Genomic DNA, 12,589 nt, shown 5'->3' on the forward strand with positions numbered 1-12,589 from the left:
CTCAAATGGTGTTTTTCTTTGACCCGAATGGCAAACTCTGTTCCAGGTGTAAACGAAGTGCAACATTGCATCTGGCCAAAACTTTTTATCTAGACCGCTTTCCTCAAGCAATACAGTGGCCCCATTAGCAACTACCCTGTTAAATACTTCACTGACACCGTTCTGTTCTGGACAAAAAGAGTTTGTTAATTCGTGAGAAATACCAGAATTCTTACAAAACTGTTGAAATTCATTATTGACATAGTCCCCTCCGTTATCAGTTCTTATAGCTTTCACTTTACTTCCTAAAAATCTTTCAGCCCTCCTGATATGCTGAATAAGGATACCAGTTACTTGCCTCTTTTCTCTGATCGGATACAGCGAAACTCGTTTGGAATAGTCATCAATGACTGACACGAAGTATCTCTCCCCATTTCTTCCTTTTACGGGATATGGTCCCCAAACATCAGAATAAATTAAATCAAGAGGTTTTTCAGATTTAACTTTATTAATGGGTTTGAAGGATACCCTCTTAAATTTTCCCAATTTACAATCTTCACAATTAAATTTCCCCCCTTTGAATTTCGGCAAACCCCGTACACTTTCTAAGTTGCTGGTTTTCTTTATACAATCAGCATTTACGTGGGCTAATCTTTTATGCCAAATTTCTAAGGATTCAACATTTGAAGATTCAACATTAACGATATTACGAGAAAAATGACTAGAGTTTTGTTTATCCTTCAAATTTACGTTATCATGACTAGACTTTGAATGTTGAAAACATTTATCAACATTTTGGGGTTTTACATAATATATACCATTATTTAAAAAGGCTTTAAAAATAACACCTTTCTGGTCTGATACCGTCAAAATACCATTTTTAGCTTCAAATTTTGCCCCACCTTTATCAAATTTAGATCCCGAAATTAAATTTCGTCTCAATTTGGAGGAGTAAAGTACATCTTTTAAAACAATTTTTCTTTTACCAAATCTTAAATAAATATCCCCCTTTCCCTCAATCGGGAATGTTTTACCTTCAATGGCTACAGCCATTTCTTTGTTACTTAATTCTACAAAGTTCTGAAAAATGTCTCTGTCCTTTGAGAAGTGGTGGGTGGCGGCACAATCAAAGATATATGAACTGGATCTATCCATTAGACAGTTTGCCTCACTTAAAAAGAAATCTTCATACTCACAAAAATCAGCCGATGGAGAACGGTGGTGGTCATCACTTCGCCGTTGAGAACCGCGCCTTTTCCATCTCGAACGACCTCTCCTTGGACTTAAGGGACGACTCTTTGCTTCAGGACAATACCTCTTGATATGACCAGTCTTTCGACAACGGAAACACGTTACGCTTTTGTTGTAGTCCTTGTTCACTGCGAAAGTTGTCTTGGCTTGAATGTCAAAATCATCATTTCTCAAAGATAGACGATTTTCCTCAGCTACCAGGTCGGACACAATCTTTGAAAAAATGAAATCTTCATCACTTCTCCGCAGTATACTCTGGACAATTCCGTCGAAACAGGATGGGAGGTACCGGAGCAGTTGGAATGACAGAAATTCCTCCGAAAATGGGGTCTTGAACTCCTTCATACGATCGTAAATTCTCCTCAATCTGGCTGCGAATACGTTGATTTTCTCGTTTTCTTCCATTCTAGATGAGGTTAACTCCGAAAAGAGCTTCATCTTGATACTTCTGTTGTCTGGAAAGTAGTTTTCCCTCAATTGGTTCCACGCTTCGTGGGGATCTTCGGTATTCTCAATAATTTTCCTGAATTCATCTCCGACGTGTAGATATATCACGGCAACAGCAGATTGTCTCCTAGCTTCGAAATTTGCGACATCTTTCGCGGTAACCCCTCTATCCGTGCTAATTTCGGGCTTGGTCTCTTTTCCAGTGACGATATTCCATAGATTCCGGTCGATGAGAACAAACTTCATATCACTGCACCAAGAAGAGTAGTTGTCGTCTTTCAATTTTTCTATCATTATGCTAGAGCACGCCATTCTCTAAAAATATAATTCCAAAAATCTTCGGCCCCTCCTTCACCAACAGTCTCAATTTCTCACAGAAAGCAAGGTTTTGAAAAAAAATTTGCGCGTGAAATGTCAGTTATGGCAGGAATAGCCCATAACCATCTTGATACCATTGATGAATGATACCACCTGTTAACTGTAATACTTCTTGCAGAGTTAGTGAAAGAACTAACATTTCATCTACTTTCTGTGAATAACTGATGAAGAGACTTCTTTAAAAATAACTAAAATTTATTAACACGTGGAAAAAGGTAAATATAATTGTATAAACATAACTGAAGCCAAAGGTAAAAAAAAGATTAATTAAATATGACTAGCAAGTTAGTTAAGCTCATCCTAATACGGCTCGCTAATCTATTACTACGATCAGCCAAGCACAGTCGGCAATCCGCCGAACAATACGAGCTCTACCCTAGCTACCTTTTACAGGACAGACATCACCGAACGAGTCTTAAAAAAGAGAGAGCGAATCTCAGCTCCGATCGCTATTAAATAGTCTGTCCTCATCATTATTCACATCAATGCCCTTACGTCCACGCAACCAATGAGAATGCACCAAGTGGCAGAGACGCCTCCCTGCTAAGCCAATGGCGGGAGTCTGTTACGTCACCCTTCCGATCCGATCACTCACTTCCGATTCACTCGGATCGTTGGTCCGAACAGGCGTCGGTTGATTATCGTGAAGTTCAGTTACCTGGGCAAAAGTAAGTGTAGAGATATTTGTAGAAATTCTATTTCTAACAGTCCTGAGCACTGTCCCCCGGGATCCACTTTTGCTGGGCGGTGGCGTCCATGTCCTACACACGCATGCTCATACACACTCGCCTACGCGCGCACGCCTTTACACACATACACACGCCTACGTGCACACACGTAAGCCTACACACACACGCACACAACTATATACACGTAAGCACCCAGGAGGAGGGACATGCTTGGGCGGGGGAGCCATTTCTAGAAACAATAACTCTAACCAGTAGAGTCTTGTCGCAACTCGTGATTGCGAAAAACATAATTTGAAGTCAAAGTTTCGGAATTCAAATTAGAGTTAAATTTTTTTTTAATTTTTTGTCACCAAGAAAAAAATTACAATATCATTTTTTTAGACCAAGAACATGGAATACGTTTGTGTGGCACGTTGGACTGGACTGACCTACCCCAATTAATTTAAAAACACCAGGGGGGGTTGTGCTGGTGTTTTCGTCTCACTTGTTCACGTGTACCGGTTTTTCCCCAGCCCAACCCCTCTACTCTCCAATACTCCTCTATAGGGGGTGTGCTAGTCTCCTCTTGGCTGGTCCGGTTAACTGATTCTCCCGACCAAGAGTTGTGACCAATCATGCGATCTGAAAATGACAGCAGCTTTTATAGAGCAAAAATTTCCAAGCTCGCTCGAAGCAGCAATGCTATATTTCGTACTTTCTTTTATTATTTGTTGGTTTTTTTGTCTAACTGTCTGTATTCATGTAGGAGCCCAGATTGGGGCGCCCAGACTGCCTTGAGATGGCTGGAGCAGCCGGCGCCACCGGGAATCAACATATCCCACGAGTCTGCCTGACGAGCGGGAAAGAGCCAAGGAAACTAGAATGGAGGGACGCGCTGAAAAGCGGCCCGAATAGTTCGCTGTGAAATGCTGTAGTTGATAATGTAGAATTGATCTTTGATTTCATAATTATAAATAGCTGTTGTATATAGGTTCTAGTATTAATTAAAATTTCCTTATGAGTGCTAATTGGAATCGTTCGTTGAGTGACATGGTCTTTAGTGTCAAGTTCAGAACCCATCGGATCCCACATTCATGTCATTGAAAACTATATTCGAGGGGAAATTTTCTGTTATTATTCAATAGAAGAAAATCTCTAACTTTTTACTGGTTAAACAAATAATGATTCCCATTCCAATCCAAAAAAAAAAATCACAAAGAATTCCCTCATTTCGATTTTTAATTGCGCGATAATAAATTCAGTGCTACGCAGTTTGTGAATATTCTCTGTTTAATTGTTTTAAAGGACTTAGAAAAACTATTTTTACTGTTTAGATTTAAATGTATAAAAGTACACAGAAATCTGCCTGAAAACAAGAGTTTATACTCTTTCAGAATAATGGTAAAACATCACATTTTCCCTGTACTTTTATTGTAACTTTAAAATATTTGTAGAGGCATAAAATTCTTTTAGTTTTCAAAAAAGGGGAATGAGGGACAAAGTGAAATGGTGAAATATTTACTTTTTTTTTAAAATTGCCTATTATCTAGCAATATTTTAACTACGTAGTACATGTAGTCTATTCCAGTCAAGAAAAAATTACCTCTGAAAACCAAAAAGTATGGTAATACAAGCAATTTCTAAAAATTGTTACTCATATTGTAGTATTTTGATGCAAGACAAAATGATTAAGTTCTTGTTATTAACATATAACAATTGGATTAATAAATATTTTGTAAATGACATATTGATATTACTTTTTGAACACACCATTTATATACAATATATCACTAAGCAATGTAAACTGTATTTTAAATGACAATTACTAACCAAAATAACTATTAACATAAATTTTAGTCACGGTTTAATCAAGATGCATAACAAAGTTTTAATAGTAATGTAAAATAACTTACTCCTATTTACAAATGCTTTTAATTATAAAGTATAATTTAATTATAAAACATACTTTTAAGTCTTCCAAAAGTCCATCGAAACCAAAAGATATTGAAATACCTAAAGCTAAAATATAAAATAATAATATCTTAATTTTATTAAAAGTGAATAAAAAATTAAAAATAAAGTGGGAAAACAAATAAATAAATAAAAAAAATCTGCAGAAGAATAAAATTATGTGTAACATGATTTATTTAGTTTCATTCAATAAAATAATATTAAGGGGAAAGTAGTCAAGGTTTAATTTAGAGAAACTTGAAATTTCTCACATTTCTTACTTAATAATGTCATCAATACGTAACTTTTATGGTTCTAAGTGGTCTCAGCGTTGTTTACTCAGAAAATAACTATTTCATGGAAAAAAGAAAGTTGAAAGTTACAAAGACACATTCTTAATATGAATAAGCTAGAAAAATGGTGATCAAAAACTTAGATTGAAAGATCTGTTTCAAAGGTGTATAAAAAGTAATATTTATGCCTGTAAAACTGGAAAATCTTAAAAATGAATGTCAAACTTGTTATTAAAACGAAAGAAATAAGTAAATAAACTCCTCAAACTGTGCATTCTTTTAAAAATCTAAATCCAAGAAACTAGCAAGTAGGACTGGTCATTTTGCAAGAAGAGTCATTTCATGGTATTTTTGACATTTATGTAGAGTCTGTAACATGACCTTTTTTTGCCATAACTTTTTTATTTACTGTTTGATTAGCTTATTATTTTATTTTGAGTTTTTCCTACCAACACACCAACTCAAATTAAATCAATTTGCAAATCAAACAGTAAATTAAAAAAATATAGCAAAAAAAGGTCACGTTACGGACTCTACATAAAATGTCAAAAATACTGTGAAATGGTCCAGAAAATGGTATTTTTGCTGGTACAGTGGCAAAACTAGAAAAAAAAAAAGGCAAAAACTGGCCAAAACTGTGAAATTTGCTGGATGTAAAAAAATACACAATAAAAAATATAATTTTGTACATCTCACAATTGAGACTTAAATCAGAATAGTATTTAAGAAATTCATTATTAATTTGATAGCAAAAAGTCTTAAATAACTCTCAAACAAAAACTCTTTATATCCTTATAGATTGGTAATAATGTTTCGAAACTTGCTCTTTTGCTATGCAATTTTGGGAAAACAGAGATGTGTTGTGTGATGAGAGCCAACTACTTTATGAAATTATTTTCATTATTAAAGTCATGTACAGTTTAATATGAGTTAAAACTTTTTTTTATTGCAGTACAATTCTAGTTTGTTTCTCTTCAAACTTCTATTGTCCGGAAAGCATACAAAATATGATGTTACTTTTCTGTTAAAAATTTAAATATATAACGAAGTTTTCAGATAGAACACAAAGACTTTCTTACATAGAGATTCCATTGTATTTTCATAAAAGGGAAAAATATTTTTCTGCTACGGCGAACTTGTAAAAACATTCATTACATATATTCTACATAATGAATTAATGAGGAATTGAAAAACAGTTTTAGTTTTCTTTTAATATTTACAATATCGATGAATATGGATCATTTTTTTTCCTTTACAAAACATTTCTTGGTCATGTGGTTAGTGCATCGGAAATAAATCCCTAGAACATCTTTTGTTGGACTCGGGTTCGATTCCCGGGAATGACATATTTATATTTTTATATTGATTTTCAAAAAGCTTTTGACAAGGTACCGCATGTTGCTCTTCTCAGCAAGTTAGCTGACATTGGAATAGGAGGAAAAACTTTACTTTGGGTTAGAAATTGGCTTACTGGTAGGAAGCAAAGAGTAGTTGTGAGAGGAAATCATTCTAATTGGAGTGATGTTTTAAGTGGGGTTCCTCAGGGATCAGTTTTAGGGCCTCTTTTGTTTATTATATTTATGAATGACATCAATGATAATATTTCTGGATGCATGAATTGTTTTGCTGACGATGTAAAAGTTATGGGGATTGTCGAAAATGAAGAACAAGTAAAACAGCTGCAAGAGGATTTAGATCATATTACTAAGTGGGCAGATAAATGGGGTATGGCAGTTAATGTAGGGAAATGTCAAGTGCTACACTTAGGTCATGGAAATAAGCGTATGAGATATCGTTTACAGGGTTCAGTCATAAATCAGGCAGAAAATGTTATGGATCTGGGTGTCTTTATAAATCAGGACTTCAAGTTTAGTCAACAGTGCAGTATTGCTAGTAACAATGCCAACAAAATGCTTGGGTTCATCAATAGATCTATTTCAAACAAATCTAAGAAAGTTCTTCTGCCTTTATATAGGAGTTTAGTAAGACCTCATTTGGAGTATGCTGTTCAGTTTTGGTCGCCTTATCTGAAGAAAGATATTTTTGTATTGGAAAGGGTTCAAAGAAGGGTAACTAAATTAGTAAGGGGACTCTCAGATTTAGATTATGATACCAGACTTAATAGGCTTAACATGTATAGCCTGGAGCAAAGGAGAGTCAGAGGGGACATGATTCAGTTATTTAAATTTATCAAAATGAAAGATGTAAATGGATTAAATTTTTGCGGGGAAAGCAGGACAAGGGGTCATTGTTTTAAGCTATTTAAATCTCAGGCTAACTTGGAAATCAGGAAAAACTACTACTTTAGCAGGGTCGTGGGCACTTGGAATAGCTTACCGGAAGAGGTGGTAATGAGCAAGGGAGTGGATAGCTTTAAGAGGGCCATTGATCTTCATTGGGGACTAATTAATTGACTAGGACCAGCCTAGCTGGGCCCAGTGCCTGTTGCTGGTCGTCACATTTGTATTTGTATTTGTATTTGTATTTGTATTACTCAGTGTGAAAGATAATAAATATACATTTTGAAATACTTACTTTCATGCAATAACTTTAAAAGAGGAAAACAAAATTCATCTTTGAAATGTCTGGAGAGATTATTCAAATTGGAAAAAGATGTAGAAGGACCTGTAAGTACAAGTATTATTGATTACTAAAATAAAATCGTAGCATTACTTCTTGAGATAGGGCACTCACAATGGAAAAAAAGAACGGGCGATTGCGCTACCCCCTTTTTAGCTGTTGACACCAAAATAAAATCAGCTCTTATACCTACTAAGGGCTACTTGCCGATAAATTTTTCTTTCATTCCGTTCATTATTTCTTGAGATACAGCAGTCACAATTGACGACAAAAAACGTTCTATTGCTCAATCCCCGTTTGAGTTATTGACACCAAAATTGAATCAGCACCTGTTCCTGTTAATGGCAACATATGGACCAAATTTTGTTTGATTCTGCCAGTTACTTCCTGAGGAATAGCAATCACGCGTAACTCAAAAAACGTCCCATTGCTCCACCCCCCTTGGAGGAATTCGCGCCAAAAACCAATGACACAAGTTCACATAGGGGCACATATGTGTACCAAGTTTTGTTCGATTTCATGCGGTAGTTTTTGCTGTAGAGCGCTAAAAAAACTGGTCACACACAGAAGTGACACACATACACACACACACAGACAGACAGACATTTTCCAAAAATAGTTGAAATGGACTCAGCACACCTCAAAACGTTCGAATCCGTCAAAATTCGAAATTCGAAAATTTGCACGAATCCAATACTTTCTTCTATATATTATATATAGAAGAAAGTAAAAAAGGGGGGCGGGGGGTGACTGAGCAAAATTTTGCATTTCATTTACAATCATGGAATTCTTTGAAAATTACTTTAAATTTATTTATCAACTTTCAATGTCTTAAATCCCCCCTCCCCCCCAAATTTTGTCTATCCATAGCTATGTTTTATGGCATTTTTCAAGTTTATCTTCTACAGTAAAATCCCATTACAACGAAATTTCAGTTTCAACAAAATGAATTTTTAGTCCTAATGTAATAGCTATTACATTGCTAGAATTTCATTACGATGAAATTTTCGTCACAGTGAACAAAATTTGTACTTCCTTGAAGTTTGTTGCAATGGGATTTCACTGTATTTAAAAACATTTTTCAAATTTTATATGAAAGTAAAGATTAGCAGAACTGCATTTTGAATTTCAGTCATTGAGTGAGCACAGATTAAGGAGTTGGAGAAATACTGCCTCAATACTTTACACTATAATTTCTTTTGAAATAAAACAAAGAACTGGTCAAACTATTTAAAGCAACAGAAAATAATTCAGCTAAACGTTTGACTTATATTAACAATAAATTATTTTTTTCAGTAACTTTTTATTTTCCAATGAGCAATATTTTTACTGGTGCTATTTTCTGTTGCCCACTGAAGCAATAACAATGAGAAGTGCATATAATGATTGTCAAATGCATTGCCCATTGAACATTTCACACTAACACTTTTTAAAATTCTTAAGCCCTGTCCAAAAAATAGTGAAACCCACTTAAGGGTGCTCTTCACTGAGAGTCTGAAAGATTCGGATCTAATGTTAACCTACGGGGAAAGTTGGAGCTTGTTTTACAAATTCCTGTGAAGTTTTCGGATCAATTTTTTTTCTGAGTATTTTTCAAGACTATGTCTGTGTCTTTTAGTTTTTACTTTTTTGATGTGTCCATTCTCCGATTTTTTAAAATTCGAGAAAAAATGAATTTCTTCGAAAACGAGGTACTGTTGGACATTTCGCTCTGCAAATCATCTGCAACTCGTGCTATCGAAATTTTAAGAACGCCCTGACACGCAAAATATTTCCAACTATCTTTTGAGATCTTATTTGAAATAATGCGACCATTTTTTAAACAAATATCGGGTTCTAACTATTGAAAAAAATTCAAAATACGTTCACTTTTTGCATTCGCTCCGCCTACTATAGTAAACTCCCCTTTTTGAGGGGTGAGCACTAATGGGGTGTAAGATTTATTACCCTCTCATTAGTTCCCCTCAATGACCTTCGTTGGACGTCCTTTCTTCTTTCCTCTTTTCCTAAGGCTTTCTTGAAGAATCAAGTGCTTTTGAAAGTGAATCCATGTAGATGCATGCTATTAGCTGTTAAATTAGCAACATATGCTTTTTTTCAAATTTGTGGTTTGAAAAGAAACAGATTTGAAAGGGATATTTCTAAGTCAAATTGTTTATTAACAATATAATGAACATTGTTACAATGCTTTCGAATGCGAAAAGTTGTCATTTTTCCCTTCCAGTAGAAAAATATTTTTATATATAGATTAAATCGTATTCCAGATGCTAGGTATTTTACATCGTTTTACATGTGTTTTATGTTGCTACAAATGTACACACATAAAGTGCTTTCCACAGCTCAACAAACGTTTTTGAAAATTATTTGTGTCTTTAAGAGCCAGACTCATCAAATTTCTTTAGAAGGTAGATACACATTGAACATGTAATTCATAATATACAGTAAAATCCATCGAATTTCAGAATCGGGACTGGAAATTTATTTGGTTGAAACAAGTATTTCGTTGCATTAGTATACGTTGTAATAGGATTTTACTGTATTTCTCTTTAGAAAACTTCCTAAGGAGGAAAACGATGCATAATTTGACCCCAAATAGAGTCGTGAAACGTTTCTTATGGGGTCGCAATATTACTCCTTCTTTTAAGACATGTACGATATTATACAGTTTTTAAAACATTACGTGAGAAACAAAATAGCATAATTTTTATTTTCCAGCGCAGCAATGCGAATCGTGATTAATTTTATTTTTATTACAGACTATTTCCTAGCTTACATTTTGTGTCATAATTCCTGCGTTTTACCTCAAGTTTTTATTTATTGCCAGAAACAATGAAAAAAAAAAGTTAAAATACTTATTTTTAATTAGCTGTTTTGGAAATAGCTTAAATATATCGATATTGTGATTAACTGCAGGTTTTGAGTGTTTCAATCAAGAAATCATGTACTTGTGTTATTCCATACTTTTTAGAGCGAATCAAGCTTTACAATTAAAAAACATGTTTTATATTTTTTGAAGTATGTTGCTTAAATATTATTTCTCCAACCGCGCTAGCATTTTTGGAAAACAACTAAAATTCAGGACAATATTTATTCTTCCAGAAAAAAATAAGTTTTTTTTTTTTTTTGTTCAATTGCGAATGCTTATTATCCTTACTTGAACAAAGCTGATGTTGCTCTGATTTTTCAGATTGTCATGATGACAAGAATAACTCTAGCTCGTTGTTTCAATATTTACTAAGAAGTCAAATTTTCGTCGCCATGGTTACTAATTGTTTGTACTCATTCAAGATTTCACTTAAGTAGATTTTACTTTTAAAAGGGGGGGTGTAAAATTACATTTCAGAAAAAAAAAACATCAATGTGGATAAAATTAAAAAGCAAAATTTCATCCAAATACAAAATTTCCAGATTACTAATACCAACATTTAAGATTGACAAGAAAACAAAAATTCAGAAGGCTTTCTGATGTCTTCAAAAAAGTTTTCACAATAGAAATAGCTTTTTTTTTTTTTTAATTTATCTTTATAAGAATTTGGAAGCTATATTTTTGGAGAATAAAAATACTTTTTAAAAACATTTATTCAGTTGCGGAAAACATTCCGTACACCAACATACTCATTAAATACATAGAAAATCATGAAAAATATATTAGTAATTTAATATGATTCGATTAATGTAAAAAACACACCGTGATATAATTACTAAGCATTGTATGTATTAGTTTTAATGACGTTTTCAGCCTTATGTTGCTGATGAAGCTAACAAAGATGTGAACAATATAGAATGGGGGTTACAAGTTTTCACTGCTTTCTGTTTTCATTCTCAGAAGCTAAATTAGCATTTTATTACAGTGTAGAAAAAAATTAATTACAGGCATAAAGGTTTTCAGGTCACATAAGACCCCCCCCCCCCCCTTAAAAAAAAACATTATTAGAGATCGTCTTGAATTTGGTTTTTATGGCTTTAATTTCGAAAAATTTCGGGAAGGGAGTTTGCGAAAAGTCCTGCTTTGACCATAAAAAAAAAGTCGTCTAAAATTGCATTTTTGGAACTTTGATTTCAAAAACCTGCATGTCCCCGAACATTACTAAAGATGGCCTACAATCATGTTTACTTTGAAAATTTTGCCTCCCCCAACATCACACTAAGACTGCGTTTTTAGACTATTTCGAAAAATTCCGGGGAAAGCTTCCGAACTCCCCGTTTCCTAACAGAATTGAAGACAACCTGAAATTGTGTTTTTGGCGTTTCAAGTTCAAAAATTTGCTGGTGGAAGATCTCAGGACCTCTTACTTCCAAATACTACCAGAGATCGTCTAAAACTGCATTTTGAAAATTTTATTTTCGAGAAAATTAAAAGGCATAGCCCCAGACAGAGTGCTTGGAAAAATAGGGCGTATTACTGAGTAAATAGTATGCTTACGATAAAGATCATGTTAATTAAATATAGAAATGGTTCAGTCTCCTAAACAAGAAGCTAAATCCTTTCTCTCGCTGTATTTACATATTACTAGGAGTCAATAGAATAGAAAATGTGGGATCTCAAAAAAGATTTTTGTTCTATACGAATGAAAATTACTTGATAATCCTTTGATTGGAACATTCATTTTATTCTGTGACTGAAGACACGATACGACAATTTTTCGGCACAGAAGTGCGTAACACAGAACTTTAAAAAAAAAGTTTGTCTTGTTTTTTTTCTTCTTCTTTTTTTTTTTTCCAAATGTGAAATACCCTTACTTGTACTTATAATTGCTTTCCTAAATGTAAGCTGTTCATTTTCATTTTTGTTGTAACTTTATGTATTTCCTGCAAATCTGTTTCTTGCCCTTTTTATATTTTTTTTATTATTGATTCATTAAATGCAAGATGCATGAAAACGAGGCAGAGCGATAAAAACTTTAAAATCTGGCAGGGCGAGGCGTTGAGATTTTTTCCTCCTAAGCAGGGGCGCCGACTTGGAAAAATTATTGAGGGGGCTGGGCCAGTCACCACTGGGGGGTTTAGGCGGTTATGTAATGCCACGGAGGTTCCCCCCCCCCC

At 34.1% G+C, this 12,589-nt stretch overlaps 1 protein-coding gene across 1 annotated transcript in view; it reads right to left on the reverse strand.

The window, feature by feature from the left end:
* LOC129228189 (F-box only protein 7-like) overlaps nucleotides 1-12,589 on the reverse strand; it is a 62,100-nt gene that overhangs the window by 32,663 nt on the left and 16,848 nt on the right. Inside the window, exons 4-5 of the mRNA XM_054862857.1 lie at nucleotides 7,502-7,591; nucleotides 4,690-4,742 (exon numbers count right to left, since the gene is read on the reverse strand). Coding sequence (XP_054718832.1) covers nucleotides 4,690-4,742; nucleotides 7,502-7,591 — 143 coding nt within the window. The remainder of the gene's footprint in view (nucleotides 1-4,689; nucleotides 4,743-7,501; nucleotides 7,592-12,589) is intronic.

The sequence above is a fragment of the Uloborus diversus genome, chromosome 1 (genome assembly GCF_026930045.1).
Source record: "Uloborus diversus isolate 005 chromosome 1, Udiv.v.3.1, whole genome shotgun sequence".
In the NCBI taxonomy this organism is placed as follows: domain Eukaryota; kingdom Metazoa; phylum Arthropoda; class Arachnida; order Araneae; family Uloboridae; genus Uloborus; species Uloborus diversus.